The 21,482-nt window shown below is 42.8% G+C and overlaps 1 protein-coding gene across 1 annotated transcript in view; it reads left to right on the forward strand.

Moving 5' to 3' along the window:
* The first annotated feature begins 2,184 nt into the window (after positions 1 to 2,184).
* RERG (RAS like estrogen regulated growth inhibitor) overlaps positions 2,185 to 21,482 on the forward strand; it is a 90,462-nt gene continuing 71,164 nt past the window's right edge. The window contains exon 1 of the mRNA XM_088528452.1: positions 2,185 to 2,330. Within this exon, the coding sequence (XP_088384578.1) occupies positions 2,270 to 2,330 (61 nt within the window). The 5' untranslated portion in view covers positions 2,185 to 2,269. The remainder of the gene's footprint in view (positions 2,331 to 21,482) is intronic.

A 21,482-nucleotide genomic window follows, 5' to 3' on the forward strand; every position in this document is an offset into this window, starting at 1 on the left:
CTGGCTTCGAAGCTTGCTTCTTGAATGGGCTCATGCAATTACTTGTTTAATTTCCCCCATTTGCAACATGCAGTAACTAACTAATGCCTGCCTTTGCCATAGCCCAGATGGGGAAACCTGAGGAACACCACATAAAACGGTGCCACCAGATAATGGCCTGATGAAACAGCTACGTTACCCTTGCTATATGAGGGTGGCCTCATAAGGACAGGGAGGGACTCCTGGAGATTTTAGAGAGGTAGCACATGCGGTGGTCCAGGCGAACAGCAGCAAGCACAAGCAAGGGGAACAGAGTACGAGAGGCCAAGTTAAACTGCAGCAAGATGCCGCCGGCCTGCGAGCAGAAAGGACCAACATGAGCAACAGGCGTCGAACCCTGCAATTAGAGGCTGCCCTTGAGCCAAGCGCGCCGAATTGCGGGATGGAGTTTACTCTTTGGGAGCAGGGCAAGGCACGGGTGATGCGCCCCGTGGCGCGGGGCCCCCCGCAGCCCTCCGCGCCGCAACGCGGAGGAGCAAGAGGAGCAGGAGGAGGGATGCGGGGGCGGCGGAGGGGACCCCGGCGCCCCTGCGGCCAAGAGCGCGGGCGCGGAGCAGCCCGCAGGGGGCGCCCCCGCTCCGCGCCGCGGCCCTGCGCGGGGAGGAGAGCGCGGAGCGGGGGCGGCCCCTGCGCGGCCGGGGAGGGGGATGCGCGGAGCGGGGGCGGCCCCTGCGCGGCCCGGGAGGGGGATGCGCGGAGCGGAGCGGGCGCCGGCGCCTCCCCCGCCGCGGTGGGCGGCACCTGCCGGGGCGCGGAGCGCGGGGAGGCGCGTGCGGGTCTCTCCGTATAGGCATATATATATATATGCCGTCCGTATATATAGATGTAGCATCTGCGCCCGGCTGTGCGGGCGTGGAGGGGACGTGTTGGTGGCCGCGCTGCTGGGTTTGCCTCGGAGGGAGATGCTGGGGACCCGCGTTAGATGAAACCGCTGCTAAAACCCTTGGCGTTTCTGTCCGCAAGGTGAGTGGGACCTGCTGTTCTGTATGCTACATGAGTCAGGAGGTCGTACAGCATGTCAGGGGGTCTGTCTGGAGCCCTTTGCTACGTAAGGGCTAGTTACTCTTTCCACAGGGTGTCTTTCCTTAGAGAAAATTCCTGAGCTTTTGTTTTGAAATGTATTTTGCTATAGGACAGGTAACATTAACACAGAAGTTCATGTGTCGGTGTTTGAATTTGTGACTGAAGTGGGCATTTTAGGACAGTGGCAAACCTTCATAACAGGTAGCATTTGCAAGCAAAGCTCTACCCTTTGTAAAACAGAGACTAAATTTTTAAGATTTTACCGGGGATTATAATCATCATCATCACCATCATCAATATTGTAATTTTTTCACCCAGGATCTTACAGCATTTTACAAAGGCAGGCAATATCATAGTTTGCTGTCCATGGAGAGAAATCAAGGTATAGAAGTGTTAAGTGACTTGTTCAAGGTCATGCAGCAAAGCTGTGAATATAGTTAATTCCTGTGTAGCCTGTGAAAACTGCATTGCAAGAAAGTCTGACATCCTTTTTTAACACCATGCTTTGCTGCATGTTTATATATGTATGAGCCGAGGAAGACTAGAGAACTTTTTGGTATAGGGTGTTTGTTTGTTTGTTTGTTTTAGCAGAATGGGCAAGGTATGAGTGCTTAAAGATATTTAAGCAATGGTAGCTGTGTAGTTGAGATGTTTCTGGAATTGGTTGACTTGGGGAAAGATCAGCTGTGTGCAGGCATTATTATTGAATAGCTGGGGCTTTTAAATACATTCTGTAAAAAACTACTTTGTGAAAGTTAAGGCAAAGGTAGTAAATTTAAGCAATCCTAGCTTAAAGGGAAAGAAAGAATAAAACAGAATAAGGAACCTTAGAACCTTATTTGGAGCTGTGGCACAAGTGATGTGGGATATTGAGGAATTAACCTTTTTCAGTGTTGCAATGCCAGTGTGACAATGACAGTGAGAGCTAGAAAACGTAAGGTGTTCTGCCTGAGCCATGCCAAATGTGTCAGTGGTGTCATGGCAATGTTTAAAGCTGGAAGGTGGCATCAACTATGACTATTTTTCTTTTTTAAAGGCCCTTTGAGGGAACGCCTGGCCACTTGCTGTTCCATCCTCGTGCTGCTCTTCCCTCGGCTTGGGATTGACGTCACGATGACACGGTGAAGCCGAATACGGGAGCCGGGAACTCTTCTCCTATCTCACTTTTGACAAGCCTGTGAATTTGTCAGCATCCCGTTGCTCCAGCATGGCCAAGAGCGCAGAAGTGAAGCTGGCGATCTTTGGTCGAGCAGGCGTGGGCAAGTCAGGTAGGTTTGCTCATGGGTTTTCTCCTCCTGCTTGTCATCAGGTAACTTCTTGCTTCCTCTGTGTAGCACTGCCCAGATGATAAACTCCTTGTACAGAAGGGCAGCTGGGATCTTATTCCTATCAAAGAGGACAGGATAAGGCCAGGAGCTCTCTAATCCTTAGGTTCAGAAATGCATAAGATTTTTACTCTCAGTGTGCTCTTGGGTTTTTCTATTTACCAGGAAAGTAGGAAAATTTATGATGTGTAAAGCTTGCATTTAGAGAGATCTTCTGAGAAATAAATGCAATCTGGTAAATTCATATAGCAGAAACACAAGGGGGAGGTATAAAATGTTTAAAATCCATTTCTAAAGGCAGCATATTGGTCGGTCAGACAAATGAGCTCAGGGGGGATGCAGGCTTGCTCCAATCACTCTGTGGTGCAGCGCAAACTTGACAGCTTGGGGACCATCATAATATGTCCTTGTACAACAAGGATAGTTCCGTCATATCCCACTCCTGTGCCAGCTTGGAGTTGTGAGATACCTTTATTTTAAGAAATAAAGAAAGAAATAAGCCAGAGGATAGAACTTACTTTGAAGAGGACTAGGCTAGACTCTCAGCTGCTGTCAATCAGCTCAGTTTTCCTGGAATCACTTTTAATATAAAGTGCCAAGGTTCTGGCCCATAAGCAGCTGTTATTGTTCTTTAGCAAACTTTGGAAACAGTTATTTATGAAAGTGTGTTTACCCAGGAAGTATCATAGCAGAAACGAAGAGTGAAATATCTCTGTGAGCCTTCAGGAAAGAAAGGTATATGAGACACAGATGTCATTAGAGATTAGACTGCTTATAGAGAGACAGTGCAAAGTGAGTTCTACCTTTTATGGCTAAAATACCTGAGGGAATGCTGGTGGCATAATTCTAAAGTTACAACTGCTTCTTTTTTCCTACTGCCCTCTCGCCTCCCATGCCTCATTCATCTTATTACCTGGAAATGTGTTAATAAATCCACTTCTGTATTTCACCATTCCCTCCAACTTGTGCAAACATCTTTAGTGGTTCTCCTTTGGGTTGGTCTCCCATTCTGCTGTCAGTTTCTGTGGTTGTCCAACCTTTTGGCTGGGTTCAGAGTAAGGCAGGGGGATGTCGAAACACCTGCAGTAAAACTGACACAATGAAAGGCTCCCCCTGCCTCAGTATTCCTAATCAGCTGAGACTTTATGTTTAAAAATATAAAACCATCATTTAAATATTCAACTAAAATGGCTCACCAGCATAAGATCAGAGTGGGTCCTTTCCACCTGTTGCATCTTTTCTGTGGATTTCACCACACTAAATGATTTTTGTGGTAATTTCTTCCTGCAGTCTTGGATCTGGGTGGGAGATCGTTTTAAGTAAAAGCCAAGGAAAGAACCCGAGTCCTGCAGGGTCCCTTTCCTTTTATATAGGGCAGAGGGGAAGGGATGCATGGAAGTATTGCATAAAATGTTTAAGATCTCTTTCGGTTTATTGTGGCCTGTGAATTGTGACATGTGAATCAGTGTGGAAACAACAGCTCAAATTAAGTAGGCAGCACAAAAGGCAAGTTTAAGAGGGTAGAAAAACTCCCAGTTATTATCAGCCACCTCCACAGAACAGCAACAGCATCCCAGAATTTCCATCTTGCTCTTGAAAACCCTCCTCTGTTAATCTGAAAAGTTCCAGTTTCAACAATGAAGTCAGTGCCAGAGAAATAAAGGGGAAAGAGGTCAGAAAATATGTAATTGCCTGTAGCCAACAGTATCAATAGTAGAAGTGCTATTTTACATTTGCTAAAAGCAGAGCTGGACACACAATAATCTTCAGATAGCTGGGTATTGTGGATAAGTACCATGCTAGGGTAGTGTTGATAGTGGGTTTTTAGCCTGCCTATGTAATTTTCTGTCACAGTGTAACCCATTTGTCATATGTTGCTGAGATAGGATCCTCTGACCATATATTGCAAGAGCAGGCTTGGCCAGACAGCTAGAAGATAAGCCAGACTCTAGGAGCAAGAATGCAAGGCAGAGTGCTAGAGCAGACGAGATACGTATGAAGAAAAAGAGACACTGGGTGATAAATAAGGCCAATGTCATTGCCAGAAAGTCATGCCAAAATATGGTCACTGGCTTGCTTTCTTGGCTCATCATTTGATGAGGAGCTGAGGAGGAGCCAGACATCAGGTTCTTAATCTTTAAGTGGCTTCACCACCTCAAAGCATCTGTGAAGTTACAGACACATGCTGTTGTATCCTGGAAAGTGTTGTCTTCCTATTCTTGACCAGCGCTTTGGATCAGTGAATGAAGTGCTGAAGGAAGAAGTCTTGTGCCAGGACAGGACACTCAAAGAATTATAGCTGTCCCCCACACACTGTGAAACTGGAGTTTTTCTGCTACTTTTTAACCATTTATTTTCATTATTATTGAGAGCTGATTAAGAAGCTAATCTTGTCATTAATGCTAGTCCTCTGTTTAATTGGGTGCAAGATTGCTTGCTCTACTAAGTAGTCCCTTTTGATTAATCCAAAACCAGACAGGAAAAACCATAACACTCTTCACAGTCAGAATAGTGATAGTGTCCCAGAGAAGAGTTAAAGCCAGGGAAGACAAAACTTTCCTCTACTTTCTAACTGCTTATCATGTTTCTGTGGTTCAAAGGGTTAGGAACCAAACCTGCAGGTATAGCAAATCTGAGTGTCATTTTTTTGCTTATCTCCTTTTTTGCCTCTCCCCTGCTTTCCAACTTCCCTTCTCCATTGGAGCAGGCCAGCAGAATTGCTAGTTGACTCACCTGTCCTGTTTTCACCTAGTGTAGACCTAAACCTTTCAAACAGAAAAAGAAGAGAGCAAACCAACTCAGAAACACAGAATAGGAGCTGCTTTGAATGCTTGCTTCAGAATTACACTGGCCAGTAAATCACTGGCCACCTCCACTTTCTTTTGAGCCAGCTCATCAGGCACATGCATCCTAACCCCTGTCCTGCATAGCAGGCTGGATGTTCCATTCTCCTAGTCCTTAGTGGATAAACATTGCAGAAACAGTGCTTTAAAACAGCTGAAAAAAACAGATGAGGAGCTCTGTCTAAGCCAAGGAGCAGACTGCTGCTGCTTCACTTGGGTTAAAAAAAAAAGTGTGACATTGGTGGGAAGAGACATTGCTGAGCCCTACTGTAGGCAACAGGGCTGCACACTCTAATCTGAGCTAGAGCAAAGTGGCACCAAATGAAGGAGAGTCTTCAAAGTCCTTTATATCCAAGAGGAGCTTGGAGGAGTGGAGAATTAAAGGACACAAATTTCTTATATAGTGCTGTTTAATTTGCTCTTCACTTGGAATCCTACAGCTTGATTCCTAAAAGCTAGAATTTCCTAAATAGCTCTTTTCAAAAATACTGTAGTGACTTTAAGAAGGATTGAAAGGCTTCATTTTGCCATATTCTCACCAGATACAATATGTGCCCAGAAAGCTAAAAAGGAGAGAAAATGCATGAACCAGAAGGAGAAAAGAAGGGCATGTACTGGACAGCACTGCCTGGCTGATGCTTTTCCAGCTCATCAGTTGGATGACTCCGTTGACTATGAATGCTCAAAATCCCTCTGCTTAGGAGCCTTTATATTTTGACCAAAAAAAAAAAAAAAAAAAAAGGCACAGACTGCAGCTGGATATTCTATCCAGCCTGCCTTTTTGCTCTGTATGTGCCAGGCTGTGTATTCCAAGTTTCTGAATTAGCACGCGTGGCTCCTGCAGCCAGGCCAGATCCTACTCTCATCTGCCTGACAGGGCTGCAGCCATGGTATGTGACACAGAAGCATGTGTGGTTTCTGCTGGTGCTTATGGAGGTGGGAATGTGCTAAAGCCCCTGTAGCCTCCCTGATGCCTGGCACTTAAACATATTTTCTTATGCCATTGCAGGCACAGGGCTGTTGTCACATTTTGATCTGACTCAGTTCCTGGAGTTGGCACGTGGGGTGATCAGTAAAGTAGCACTGGTAGATACCACCCTGCAAAGATCCTGTCACAGAAGTAAAGCTCTCACCAGCCACAGTTGTTCTCCCAGCCATCATGAAAGTCCTGCGCAGACACAGATTTGTATCCATTGGCTTATGCTGCTTTCTCTGGTGAACCCAGGATGGGGGAACTTACATGGGAGAAAGAAATGCAAAATCTGTATTTTGATTCTCTGCTTCCCAAATCCACGATCAGATGTTTTCTGCCCCTAGTTTCATTTCAGGCATTTTGGGGGAGGGCACACGATTTATTTAGGAGTGAATAAGCTCTCAGCTCCACCGGTAAGGACCACAAAGCTACCACAAGTCCCTCTTGCCCCATCTTATGCTTCTAGGGAGGTTTACTGTAATAAGGTGCCTCTGAAATCCAGACAGTGTGTGGAATCTGCTTTTTTGTTTTGTTGTTTTTTTTTTTTTTCCCTCCCACTGACAGAGTAGATTAGTTGCTTTTTTAAATTATTTTTTTAAGAACAGTAATGATAAACAGATGAATAAGTAGTTGTTCAGTGATCAACACCCACTGTGTTAAGTGTCTTCTAGTTTTTGTTTGGTAAAGTGCTCATTAGACAGTCCTCCCTATAATCCCTGGTTTTATGCTGTTCACTCAAGGACAGGTTCACCGAAGGTACTGTGAGTCTGCACACACGTACTCCTAGGAATGCAAAAACAATTAGACCACTTTGGGTGAGCTTTTCTGACAGTTCCTGCTCCAGCAGCAAGCACGTTCCTCTGCAGCGTGTAGTATTGCAAGCAACCAGTTGCAGTGGCATGACTTTTCTGTACTTGTGTCCAGTTGATAGCATAGATTCCTTCATGGAGAGCAAGCTCTGGGTTCATGGATCAAATAGGTCACTGATGCCCATAAATGTGTGGTTTTGAGAGTACTTGCCAACACGGTTACTGCAGAGGCAGGGTGCTGTCCAAAGTGCCCACACCTCCTGGGATCAGCACTGACTGCGGGCACCCACAGCAGGCCACAAAGAGAAGCCCCACTGGGATTACCACATGCAGATAGCAGCTTTTAGCCATTGGTTACATAAAGACTCAGCCTTTCTGGGAGCGTGTCAAAACTGCAGTTTTTAACTCCTTATGCTAAAACTGAAGAGACCGGACACAACGAGTTTGGCTGCACAAAGAAGTATTTGCCCTTCATGGCAGGATGGTCCACTTGTGTCTTTTTCCTCCTCCCTTTACTTTGCTCATCTGCCCATGCTTTACCACATGTTAGCCACTGGAATGGACAGCATTCATTCTCATTTGCTTGACATTCAATCTTTTTTCTGGCTAGCAACAGAGTAAGATGGAGAAGTTCTCTAGCCAAACGCCAACAGGGTTCGCTCAAGAAGAGCTATGTTCCCTGTTCCATCTCGTTTAACTGCATCTGACACAGAGTGTACCTGCATCCTCTCCGAGCAGCTGGTGGCAGCTGCTAGAGCTTTGTTTCTGTTTAGGCTGGGCTAAATATAGACAGCTATTTGATTGCTGGGGAAGGAATGCCAGGACTCAAGATCTGTGCGTGCTGCACAGCCTTCTCAGCTACCCCCTGCAGCGCTTGATTTGATAAGACAGCCAGCCTGCCCACTTTTGTCTCCGGTGCTTATTTGCAAAAGACATCAGAGAAGCTTAGCTCCCTGGTGGAGTCCCAAGAACCCTTCGCCTAGTTACCATGAAGCGTTGCAGCACCTCGTCTGAGAGGCTGCAGTACCCTGACAGGGTCACTAAATGCAGTGATATGTCCCAGGATGCTGCTAGCCCTGATGATTCTTTTCAGAAATGCTGTCAGATTTTTATCCTTCCCCCACTCCAGTGTCTGGAATCCCTGCCTACCCCTTGCCTTGCAAATACTTTTTTGCTCCAGTCTCATCTGTCACCCTTTTCCCTCCTCCTCTCAGTTGCTGTACCTCTTCCCTAAAGTCTGTGCAGGCTGCAATCTTTTCATCTGTGTTCTCAACACACAAACTTTGTGTTTACAGCTGCCTCTTCTGCCTCCTCACTTTTTGCTTCCTCCCATCCATTTCAAATCACCAGCAGCTTCTCTGAGCTATACCCAGTGCCAGTGCATCTTTAAAAAATGCTGCAAGAGCCAGCTTAGCTCAATGGACAGGAGGGATGTGATGTGGCAATGAGTAACCACTCTGAAGTGGTCCCACTGTCCTAGAAACTGTTTCCTGCACTGGACTTTGTGGCTGCTCCTAGCTGTGACTCCTCTACATAGTCATTGTGTGGAGTCAGATTCATGCAAGTAAAGAAGAAAAGCCATGTATTTCTCCACAAAGCTAGCCTCAGTCATAAAAGCAGATAAATTCACCTATTTTGACTTTGCAGTCACAGCAAAGCAGAAGAAATAAATAACGTCTGTATTTCCTAGGCAAACTTGCTTCATCTTTGTGCCACACTTGGACCTTTTACATTTACACACAAAATAAGTATATATTAAAAATAACACTACGTAAAAGTGGGGAGATGGTTTAGTCTTTAGCAGAGCTGTGGTTAAGGGCTACTGTGGCAAGCTGCTGAATGGAGGTGTTTGTATCCTATTAGCATGCTCTTGGCATGGCGGGAAGAGGAGAGTGGAAGAACTGACACAAGATGCCACTGGGCAAGGAAACTATGGCTTTTTAATTGATTTGCTGCTTTTATTCCAGCTCAATGTTTGCTCAGCATTACTGGCAGTATTTTATACTGCTGCTTCAGTGGCAGGAGTTACGAGCATGGGGGAAGGCCCGTGTCAGGCATCCTTCACACCACCCTCCCCTGGCCCCATGCAGGCTCTGCCAGCTCTTCCTTGTCACCCTCCTGGGCACTGCACCTCCTGTGTTACCACAGCCCCTCAGATTTGGGAGGAAGTACCGACTTCCGTGCTCTTTGGAGCTAGATCCCAGTGGGAGTGCTACCTTCACATCTGTGACAGTATCACATGGTTATTCACTGCGTCCGAATTTGGCCTGCTCTTTCAAGTAGTATTGCTTTCCCCTTGCCTCAGATTAAACCAGCCCCCTTTATTTCATTGACTCATAGCCCTTCCTGGAGTCAGAGAAATAGCCGAGAAGGTGGGATGCATCTGTTTCTATTGCCTTTTCATAATTCTGAATGGGAAAAGTATTCTTTACGATCGTTTCCCACCAGGTACAGCATTCACTCTGCTGGAGTTAGTCTACAGCTGTTAAAGCTTCTAATGGATTTACCATGCATGTGTTAGGAAACGCCATATATTATGCTAGTGACGCTGCAGATAACTCATTCTGTGCATACACTACGAAAAGATAAATGGCAAGAGAAGTATGAAGCCCAGGGGAAGGAAGTAGTAGATATAATAAACATATGTGCAGCTTTAAAATGCCATAGAAATTGGCTGGAGTGTCCGACTGCCTTTCCAGAAATGTTAGACAGTAGTCTGAGCGCAGGAAAATGAGGGAGTATGTTGAAAACATCAAATCTAGCTTTGAAAGCACACAGATTTCAGTGTTTGCAGGTTGGCTGTTTTGCTTCAGCCACTGGAAAGAAAGGAGCAGAAAGGATGTTGTAGATGAAGGAGAGCAGGAATCTGAGGCCGAGATGCATCGCCATGGGGGAAGATGCTTAGAGAAGCGGTTTGAAAAGTCTTCAAGCTGGAAGGATGTATTTGGGCATTGCACAGGATCTGCTGTCCCAGGGAGGGAATTTTTCTAACACTGCACTTCAGGCTTCCAAAGTATTCTGAGGACAAGCTCTGTCGCCATGCAAAGCAGGCCCCTAGGACCATGCTCAAGTGGCAGATACGGAAACAAAGACAGGAGGACCTTGCTGCTTGCAAGCTGGAATGGGAGCTGAAACTCTTCTCAAGAATTACCACAGCTTCTTCCCATCATGTTTCCTCTGGGCCAGGCCTGCCAAGACCTAGCCTGGATGGCCTCCAGGCAGGCAGTGTTACACAGCATGTAGGCCCCTTCTCCCACAGGCTCTGCTGGATCCTTATGGTCCTTTAAGGCCTGTCCACTGCTATTAATTATTGACAAAGAAATGAAGTACTAACAGAATTCCCCCTCCCCTACACCCATTAAAAACCTATTTCAGCAAAATTGGCAATCCTGTCTTTACCTCTTTATCCAGTAGGGCTTATTTTTCCTTTGACCTACATGACCACAAGCACAAAGGGAGCTTGTTTTCACATCCACTCCCCTCTTCAAATGATGCTATAAAATACATTTGCCATCTATCCCTGAATATATATAACTGTAAAACAAAGTATAAATATATGCTATAAAAAAAAGTTTTATGTAACAATAAAAGAATCTGCCAGAAACCTGGATAGACCTTCTCTAGAGGGCTGCTTCACCTCTGTTGGGAGAGCAAGCTCCAAATTTTTTGTCAGTGACTTATATCTATGCCTGCCATGGGAACAAAAACCCTTCTCCCTTCCCTGGATGAAGGACACTGTGCAATGCTGTCTATCTGACCTACACAGCAGTTGGCTTGTGCCCTCAAGGAGCCTTGCAAGTGAGAACTTCAAGTTTTACATTCAGGACAAGAGAGTGTAAGAAAAAGTAAAAGCCAAAAAATCAGAGTGGGCTATATATTTCTTCATCGGAATAGTGCTGCAGAATAAATAGAAACACACTGAAGAGTCACCACAGAAGAATGCAGTATCAGACCCACAGGGAGCAGCAAAAAAAGGAAAAAAAAAGGCAAAAAACTCACACTCTGGAAAAAGGGGGCATGGAGTTGCGGTGCCAAAGAAAATACTTTGTATTAACCAACCCCAGTGGTGGAATCTTTGACACCAAGCACTACTGCTTAACCCAGCTGAATGTTTGTGGTTACATACACTGGAGTTGCTTCTGCTCCAAGCTGAATTTCAACATGAAATAGTTTAATAGTGATCCATAGCATGAGCTTGTCCCAAAAGTCCTTATCTGCTAGATCTATTGCCAGAACATAAATTTCCTGAAATTTTATCTCCAATTAAGAAAACTTGGCCTTTATCTACAAGGAGCATTGTAGGTCACAAGAGATTAAAGAACTGGAGAGGGACATCAATACTCATGTTTCCTTAGAAAGGTGTCCTCTGTGACACCTTTTTTTTTTTTTTTTAAACTCTTTCTGGTAGTAAGTGTCTGCTTACCCCAGCTGGTGATCTGGCCAAGCCAACTTATTCAAAAAATAGGGGATGTGAAGCGGGCTGTCCACTTTGCTATGCTATGCTTTACACACACAGCCACCTTTCTCCTTACTGCAGTAGGCAGCTGAAGAAAGAAATCTCCATCTTTCCTGACCACAGTAAAAAAATTCACTAAAATTCAAGCATACAGAGGCCTGTATCCCACCAAGTGTAACTGCAGATGGACCCTATTCATATCCAGTCCTTCTGTTTATGTTTGCTCTGATGATCAAATGGCAAAAGCAGGAGCACAGCAAGTTTCTCATATAGATGCATAAGCCTGAAAGGCTAAAGGCTTCAAGACAACTTCTTCCAGAACGCAGCTTACTCTATTTTACTTATATATTCATATGTGATGTTCTAGTGATGATATGGGGATTAATGACATACTTGGTCACTGGACATCAAAGATACACCTAGACATTGTGTACATGGACTTGCCATAGAAAGAAAACACAAAAAAAAATGAAGAGAAAGAAACTTTAAGATTAGATATATGAAAAGCATAAATAAAAATTCTCCCTATTAATAGCTGATAGAGGAAGGATTCATAAATAACTAGTACTAGAAGGATGTGAAGAGTACTGGTGCAAAAAGCAATCCTGGCTCATTGTTTGCTTAAAATAAAGTGAGTAACTAGACTGGATGCTTCAGATCTATTAGAAAGGAGATGCCAAGCTGTCCTGAGTGAACAGCTCACCACTATTTTCCATCAGCTCCTGTGGCTGATACCATCTCGCTGAAAATAAGGTGAGCGCAGACTAAGAAAGGGAATGAAGATCTTACATTTCATTAATGTCTAATGCCACACCATAATCTCAAATAAGTACATCTTATGCATGAATCCTCTTTCATTAACATTCAATATAATTAAACGAGTGTATTTCTCATCATCATGCCACGTATCCTCAGTAATAATTCCTCTGGGATGTATTTTTGCAGTTTCCAATGTGATACTGGAAAAAAAAATCTCCCATGAAGACAAATACTTGGTATTTTAATGTGCTTAACATAACTATTTTCCTCATTACTGTATTTAGGAGCTAGCATGGAAGACTTGGGCTTTGACTCAGTACCACCATGATATGAACAAATGAATTGCATGTAGTACTCGGTGCCTACTGAGATGGAGCTAGGAACCTGTATTATAGGAAATATTTGTACAGATTGGACAGATCTGCTCATCAGACTTACAGCGCTCTAAGGATATGATAATGCAGCATTTCCCTTATTCTCCAGATTGCAAAAACAGGTGCAGGGGAACCTAAACTGAGAAAAGCACTTTACAAGTATGAAAAGTATCATAATCTACCTGCAGGAAGTCTCCAGACCCAGCTGAACAAAGCCTCTGTATCAGCAGAACCACTTTCAGTTACTGTATTTTACATACTAGGTCCCTATCCAAAATACTTTTTTTAAAAATCACCTAAAATAGTCATGCATGGCTCCCACCAGAAATTTTACAGCATTTCTTCAATTACCAAATTGACAGAAATCCTTTCCAGCAAGCTGTGAAAACTGCGATACCATCAAGTCTAAGTAACCTGGTTGCACATGCTGGTGCTGAAAGTATTACTCTGTGTCCCACTGCTGAACTGTGAATGGTGACTGGCTGCAAATAGCAGGGACTTAGCAGAAATGAATGACTTTCACAGCCAAACACATGACCACTTTAGATGCTGCTTTTAGGCACTACACAGGAGGTAGCTGGCAGTCATGCTGTTCAAAGCTGCAAGAAAAATACAACGACAAAAGGCAGGAGTCAGAAGAGGCTTAGGGAAACGTGTCCATGATTACCATCTTGAAGCTTGATTGTGCACTGCCATTTTCTGTTCTTTTCTATTAATACAAGCTGCTTTTTCTGAAGGTTGAAATACTCCTGTGTTTTGTAGCTAGCAAGGCAGGCTGGATTGAAAAGACAGGTGTTACATGGGTAGACTGACATCATCGCATGTTCAAAATATTTAAATCATAGTGCAATTGCAAGAACACTACATGCACTGTAACGGGTAACTCAAAGAGGCTGGGGATCTGTATTTTTATAGCATTCTAAGAAAAGATTTTATTTGACATTTCACAATATTTTGAATCTACTGATTGCTCTCAGATTCCAACCTGTTATGCTCAGAAAACATAAAAGCTTTCAGGATAGCTGCAAGTACAGGATGCACACATTGCAACTAGCACAGCATTAGTCCAACAAATAGTTTTGCACATAGGTCTATTCTCTAAGGCATAATCCAGTTGAATCTACACAATTGGTTTGAGCAGTCATAGGGGTGGTGTTAGAGATATCACCCTTCTATTTGGAGAACAGAAGGGATTTTTTGTTTGTTTTTTTCCTTAAGCTGAATGTCAACTTCTAGAAGAGAGAAATGTCTGTATGAAGTGATGTTCTCTACTTCCCAGTTGGATTTCAGGCTCTTTAAAAAGTAAAGATAAAATAAAGTCCCAATAAAAGTGGTGGCACATAATGCAAAAGAAATTCAATTACTATTTGGTCAAAGTTAGCCATGTGTCTGGGTTGCTGAGTTCTTATAGAGCAGCTGAAAGGTTGGAGGAGACGTGCATGAAAGCATGGAGCTGCTGGGTCACTACGGGAGCAAGGAACGTCGCATACAATGCCTAATGACTCTTCTGGCTTCAGTTCATCTCTGTGCTTCTCCCAAGGGACAACCACTACTGGGTAGGGACATCTTTCAGCACAGGACAAGGATATTCAGTGGAGCCAATGTACTAATGGTTGGACAGATCCCATCAGTCAAAGCATTTGACTAGCTTGTGACTAAGAAGTGGTCAAGGAACTTGCTACCTTGGCACACCATCATAAACACCACTACTAAACAAATCTTGTCATATTGAAGCTTTCTGCCACACAGCTGACGTAAAGTCAGTCAGATGCTTTGCTAGAAGGGGACTAAACACCAAGTAGTTTCAGCATCCAAAACAAAGCTCCTTCCTCAAGTAGTCCATTTGAAGGACATTGTTTCCCAAGTATCGCCACAAAGGTAGCACCTTTGCCCTTGTTCAATATTAAATGATCCTGGAGCAGTGATGACTAGAAATGGCCTAATAGACATGCATGCAGTATAATCTGCCCTGAAGGAATTGTGGTAGCAGTCATCTCCTCAGGGCAGAGCTTGTTTGAATTTAGGTAACTCAGGAACCTCTTCATATTTTATTCCCCAGTAAATAAAATCCCCCTTTACAAGCAATTTGTGTCCTTCATTGGAAAAGGGGGTCAGAGTAGATGACTGCAGTAATCATTTGACCAAAAAAAAGAGTAATCTTGTTGGCCTTTATTATATGAAGTTAAAGAACTTTTCCTAGTAACCAAATACAAAAATACATAAACTGTACAGAGGCACAATACAGATGGGTGCAAGCTGCACAGTAAATAACACTGTAGAGGTTATATTCAGTATTAATCAGCGTAACTTAAGTCAAAGGTCTGCTCTACTAGGATTAGATAGATAGGTCTTCTGCTATGTATGTGTCTTAACCTAAATAGTTGAGTGAAATGAGTGCTCCGTGTTCATCTACTGCCAAAACAAGTTGCAGGGGAAATACCTCATTAAGAGCAACCTGAATTTCACACATCTTCAGTGCGGAGAGCCAGTTTAATGCAACCTCCTGAGCCCTCACCCCCAGTTCCACCCAGTCCAGTTTGCTTCAGTTCTGCAGTGCAGAGTGAAGCTTTCTCAATGGTATGTTTTGTCAGCAATTGCAGTGAGAGAAATCTGCTGTCCCAGGGAGAGTTGAAAGCCAATTTTGTAGACCCATGAGAATCAAATAAAGTTTGGACAAACCCTTAAAATTCTGGGAGTTTATCCAGATTTGGACTTTTGTTTGCATTTTAGTCAGGGAAAAACCAGAGAAAGGCATGGATTGGTATGTAGTTCTTGATCCCATATGCTGTGATATCTTAATTAAACTGTACCTTTGTTTACTTAAGCTCTGAAGTATGTGGAAACGAAAACCTAAGACCTATTTTTAGGGTAGCGTCACTGGTCTATGCAAGTGTTAAGTTAATCATTCCAACTAGCATATCTGGCATGTGAGACAAGCCCACCTCCGCCCTCCCCTAGTACTTTACCCTGTATAAGGGAGTTGAAGAGTCTGGAATACCCTGTGTTCTGCTTAGGGTTTTTGCATATCGTAAGAAGGGAAGTTTGTGCTGCATTTCCACTGCTATTTTTATTAACCTCAGGAATATTCATTTGAAGCTATAATGAGTGATAAAAGTCTGATCTCCAGCAGAGATACAGATCCAGAATGTCACATTATTTTACATTCTATTAGCATTTAGAAGAACAGTTGCACAGACAGGAACTAAGCACACAAAAACTCGAATCCCAGCTAGTCAGTATTACCACTTTCACTGATAGAAATCAAGATTCTTTCATGTTCAGACAAGATTTTCCAATTCCTAGTCTTTTTAAAGATTTCATAGCATGATGCCACAAAAAAGCTAATTAACATATTTTTAAAATATGTAATGGAAATTTTCCTTCTTATACATTTCCATATATGAAGGGATAAGACTTTCTACAGGCAGTGTAGAGCTGTGACTGAAATGTAGTGTCCCTAATTTTAAGAAAAATGTTCACTGGACTTGATACAGTGTATTCAGTAATTTCCTTCATATGACATAGGAAGAGAGCATCTTCTAGCATCTTCACAGCTCCCAGTGAATCAGTCGGACATGAAGTGTTGTTTGTACATAGAATCATAGAATGCTTAAGGTTGGAAGGGACCTCTAGAGGTCATCTAGTCCAACCCCCCTGCACACGCAGGGTCACCTAGAGCTCGTGGCCCAGGACTGCGTCCAAGTGGGTTTTGAAGATCTCCAGAGAAGGAGACTCCACAACCTCTCTGGGCAACCTGTTCCAGCGCTCTGTCACCCTGTTAAAATTTTTTTTCCTTAAGTTCAAGTTTGCACAAATGTCCAAAGATACTTTCAATAATTTGAATAGCTAGAGAACAGTGTTAGTATCAATACAAGGATGATGTTTGTTATGTGCACATAAAATACAGTTAGAAAGTTTCAGTGTATCCACACTGATAGTTCATTGATAGTTCATTAGTGGCTGGGGGTAATATGTACATTTCAATATTTTATCTTGAAGTCATGTTGGATTAAAGTTCTAATGTTGCATTCAAATTTTATAAAAGAAGTCTTGAAAGGAGCCACAGTGAGTTATTGTTGACAGCAGGAGTCTTAGGTCCAAATTTTCTAGAGGCTGCTCTTAATTATGCTGCTGTTTCTCACAGAGCCTCGAGAAAGCTTCTGTCATTCAGAAACTTTTTTTTTTTTCTTACCATACTATGCTGAAATACAAAAAAGCTTGAGTAATCCTGCAGAAACACTTGCAACCCTTGAATAGAATAAGCAGTGTAAATGCAAATTATGTCTTATTCAGGAGTAAGTTACCAGGGCAAGAGAATGGGTAGGAAAAGGGCAGGATGTAAGGGAATTCTTGCACTGCTGTAATGCATGGTTCTGCAAATATTGAAATCCAGCAGGAGTGAGAGGTGCTCATCTGTGACCAAATCAGGCTTTGCAGCCGGAAGGGTGGACAGGAGAGGGAACAGCAGCTTTGCAAGGAGAGACCAAAACAGCTGGGAAAGGAACCAAAAGAGCTGGGAAAGGAGAAGGCTACAGAAGGATATGATCAATACTTAAAAGTCATGAAAGGGGTGGATATAGCAAACAGAACTGTTCATTTAATCCCACAGTATGAGCTAGAAGTCACTTGAAACTGGTATAGAACTGGTTTAAAAACAGGCTTTAAATTGTTTCTTTACATAACAGGTAGTGAAAGCCTGAAAGTAGCTGCTGCAAAAGTCTGAAAATTATGAAATCTGAAATATCAAAAATTCCAAAGTCCTGAGAGATGGCAGTACCTTATGTCAGCTTCTGTGACTGAACAAGACTGCAGTATGCTGCCAGACATATAAATCATTTTATATGTATTCAGCTTCTACAAATCAAAAGGACCTCTGGAATCAGCCTACATCAAATGTAGGAAGTATTCTTGAAATCAAGGAAGAACATGCATTACAACTCACACTAGAAGTCCCAGAACAAGTATTAAGGAATGAATAATGCAACTAAAAAAAAAAAAATCTGTTTTCCTAGCAAAGGACCTCTCTCATTGTGACTGTGGTATGAGGTTCCTCAAACTAGTAAGCAGCATTTTAAAATCTGTCACTAGAATCTTCTGTGGCAGGTGATGGCCATACAAACTGACATCTTAAAGAGCAAAATTTGGCCAGTTGTATTTCAATTTAATGTGATTCTTGACTTGTTGGTGTATGTTTTATTGTGCTTCTGCCTGGCTTCTTTTGCAAGAGCACTCGACCTAGAATGCGTGTAGCTGTAGTCTCTGGGCAAAGAGGCAGTTAGACATCTTGCCTTCCTTTCTACATGAAAGATTCGTAAGGCAAGGACAGCCATCACAAGAGGTGCTGCTGAACAGAAACACAGGCTTATTCACAGGTTTCACAAGTCAAGCATTTCCCCCCACCCCCCACTCCAGACAGCTAGCAGTAATTTCTAGAGCATGTGCAAAACCTGTTTTGATACTACTGTACTTTGAAACATTATCTAACTCCTTTATGATCAAAGTTCTTCAGAAGAGGTCTACCAGCTACCTTGAGCTCTACACAACCTCCATATCTTAAATTCCCCAACTGAGGCAACTACATTCTTCCAAGTTACTGCCAAATATTAACTCACTGACCAAGATGTGCAGTCTGTTTATACACAAGCAAAGGTCAGAGTTACCTTTTGAGGAATCCAGGTATAAAACAGATTTTATGCCTAAATGCCTAAGTGGCATAAGCTGAGGTGCCAGGAGAGTCCCTTACTGTAGTATACAACATTAAATATAGGTCAGAATAGCAAGTATCTCCCATTTGGTTTGGTGGTCACTGATGAGACAGTGTCGTTGCCTGGATGTCATTTAAGAGTTGAATGATTATTTAGAGCAACCCTTGTTCTATTGTGAAAACACCCCTATCTACTAATGAGAGCTGCAGGGTAGGAGATAGGAGCCTGACGGCTCTCTCTTAACAGTTTACTGCCTGTGTGGTCTTGGCAAGGCACGTAGTTCACTGCCTCATCTTCTCTGAGCCCTTAAAGAATATAATACCTTCCTATTTCCTGCTTCCTCTTTCATTAGGGCTAGAACCTGCAAGTCCCAGCAGAGATTAGAGACTTGCTCTAATGTTTGCGATACAGGCAAACAAAGATGTGAAATAATCAGCTGATGTTTATATACTTACTTGAACGCCTTGCTCGCAGCACACCATATGGATGCAAAGTTTTGTCTGGCATATTCCTACAAGCAGATGCCTAAAGGAGCAATTGCTCATTTGAAGTTTCTACTTAAGGAACCTCCCATTTCATTTATGCCATACCCTCCTCTTCTTTCTCCTCCTTTTCTAACCTGCAGAAAGGAGGTGCACTTACAACTCTGGAAAATGTTGTCCTTAAAATTAAAGGGCTTTGCCTGAAGACACTTCCTGTGAGCCTTTATTGTGTTTCTTACAAAGCATTCATGAAGGATTTATATGGATTATATTTTACAAGCTTGCAAAAATCCATTTGTTTGTATCAATGTTATGGGCTACTGTGATTTTTGGAGTGATGTTTGCCATCCCAGTTGGTTACAAGACCAAATCAAGGCTTAGCTATAAACCCACAGGAAGCTTTTTTTCCTCCTTTTCCCCTCCTTCCACTCTGTATCTCCTAAGAGCTTTACTTTTGCAGGTGCTGCACAGTAGTTAGCGAGGGCATGGTTACATACACAGCTTATTGTGGGGCAGGCACCAATTTCACATTGAGGCTTTTTAGCTGCTCTGCAGCAATGGCTACACATCTGCATGTCCCCATGGAATATGCAGGCCAGCCCTAAGGGGAGGTAAATTTCCTCCCCTACTGCCTTAGTTGGAAAAGGCTGAGCACACAGCATCTCGTGCTAGCAAAACAGCCACATGTCACATCTACCCTGTTCACTTTAATTAGTTCTGTCTTGTTGTGGCTTATACTGCAGTTGCCTTTAAGAAATAGGTATCTTAATCTGGCAGTGGTGACCTAAGTTTTTTTTGCCATAGATTTCTTGTGCAACCTTTGCCAAGTCACTTTGTCTCCATTCCAGCAAAGCCTGGTGAGGAGAAACTCTTTCAAAGCTGTAAAGTAGTTCAGCGTCACTGCAGTGTCAGACTCCCCATATGAACATTTCAATTTGGGTTACAATCGTGGGAAAAATAGTTTGAAGGAGGGAACAGACATCAACATATGCCACATAGAACAGAGGTTGGAGTTATTGAGGAAATTCATTTACTGTGAGGAAAGACAGATGAGAGTTATTTTATTGCCATCTACCTCCTTAGCTTCCAGAGTAGTGGTTCTCAATGTATTTTAATCCCCCCTATTTTTAATTTCTTTGAATTAAAAAATATATATATTTTTTAGCAGTGCTGCATATTTTTGTACAAATGAAGTTAGGGTTGGCCCTTTTTTGCTCTGTTTTGTTTGCTGTGCATACAGGAATATGCCTATTTTTTCATTTAAAAAGTCTGGGTTTTGGCAGTTGTTTCCTGACCACTTCCAGATATCACGTAAGCAACCAGCAATTCACAAACCACAAAATGAGACACATCACTTCAGATGCTACTTAAGGCCTCCACTGATATCAGGGAATGATAAAGAAATGTTTGGAGGAAAGGATGTGGGAAAAGCTGCTGTTTCCTCAAGGGAAATAGAATTCACACAGAAAAACAAACACTAAGAATCTTTCTTTGACTAGGAGACGTTTTCTTCGCCTGTACCTGCTGCATCCTGCCAAACCCCTTTCACAGGACGCTCAAAGTCAAAGGCCCTGTCCTTTCAAGAAAGGAGCAACAGCAATTCCAGTTAGTACTGCCTTGGAGCAGATGGCCAAATTAGGTGTCAGAGACGACACTTTTGGTACTCAACTTAGGAATATGCCTGGGGTCTTTTTCACAGTGTTAACTGACTTGGGGTAGAAGCTGAAGAGCATTCAGTTCTTTGAGGAAAGGTTCACATGCTTGCCTGAGGAATTTAAAGATTAGAAAGTGTTCATAAAGGAATGCAGAAGACTCAAAGGTATAGTCTTTTTCTTCTTGGTCCTTTTCAAACTGTCCCTGTGTTTTTTTCCCCCATTAGCAATACAGCATTCATCTGAAACAGCTCTCCCCAGTAGAAGCTTCTATTCTGATGCATGATGTGATGGAGAGAACATCTTGCATCCCACTGTTATCCATTAGCCCTTAGATATGTATCTGATGCCTCTTTACTGTGGCAACCAAGCGGGTGGTAAGACTAAGCCTGCCTGACAGCACTCAAGTGTTTCTAGTTATTGGAAGTTAGTTCTAGTTATTTGAGAGTTAGAATGTTTACTTTCCAGAGGCAAGGTTAGACTTTAAACAAGTCAGAAGTCACTCCATAGCAGGGTTTTAGGCAAAGAGCATCTCTATTTTTTTTGTAAATGTGAAGACTTACTAGTTATACATACCTTCTGAGTAAGGGCAGCTTAAGCCATATCACATATGGAAGTCTGCTGCACAGTCCAAAAAGATTTTCCCCCAGCATTACTGTATGCATCGAACCTAGGATTAAGCCTAGTTCTTCTTCAGCACGTTGTGACAACCGCAAGAAAGTTATTCTGGAATGAAGGACAGGGTAAGGTTTGAGCATGAGGACTATTCTAGACTAGTTCCCTATATAACTCTTCCAATATCAGATTGGGTCCTTTTTCTTAAGTGATTTAGTTTCATTCCCTTCTAATTATTTGTCATTGATAAAGTTCAGCCTCAAGAGCTCAAGCTGTACCTCTTCTATTTCTCACATCAGGGAACCAAAGAGAGAAAAAAAGAAGCTTATGTTATTGCCTGTATGATATCAAATTACTTTTGCAGTTTCACATGCAGATAAGCAAAGTTTGGCAGCTTGAGTTCATTAGCTACCACAATCTTATTTAC

The sequence above is a fragment of the Tinamus guttatus genome, unplaced genomic scaffold (genome assembly GCF_059628265.1).
Source record: "Tinamus guttatus ecotype Peru unplaced genomic scaffold, ASM5962826v1 Tinamus_guttatus_pri_ptg000308l, whole genome shotgun sequence".
Taxonomy (NCBI): domain Eukaryota; kingdom Metazoa; phylum Chordata; class Aves; order Tinamiformes; family Tinamidae; genus Tinamus; species Tinamus guttatus.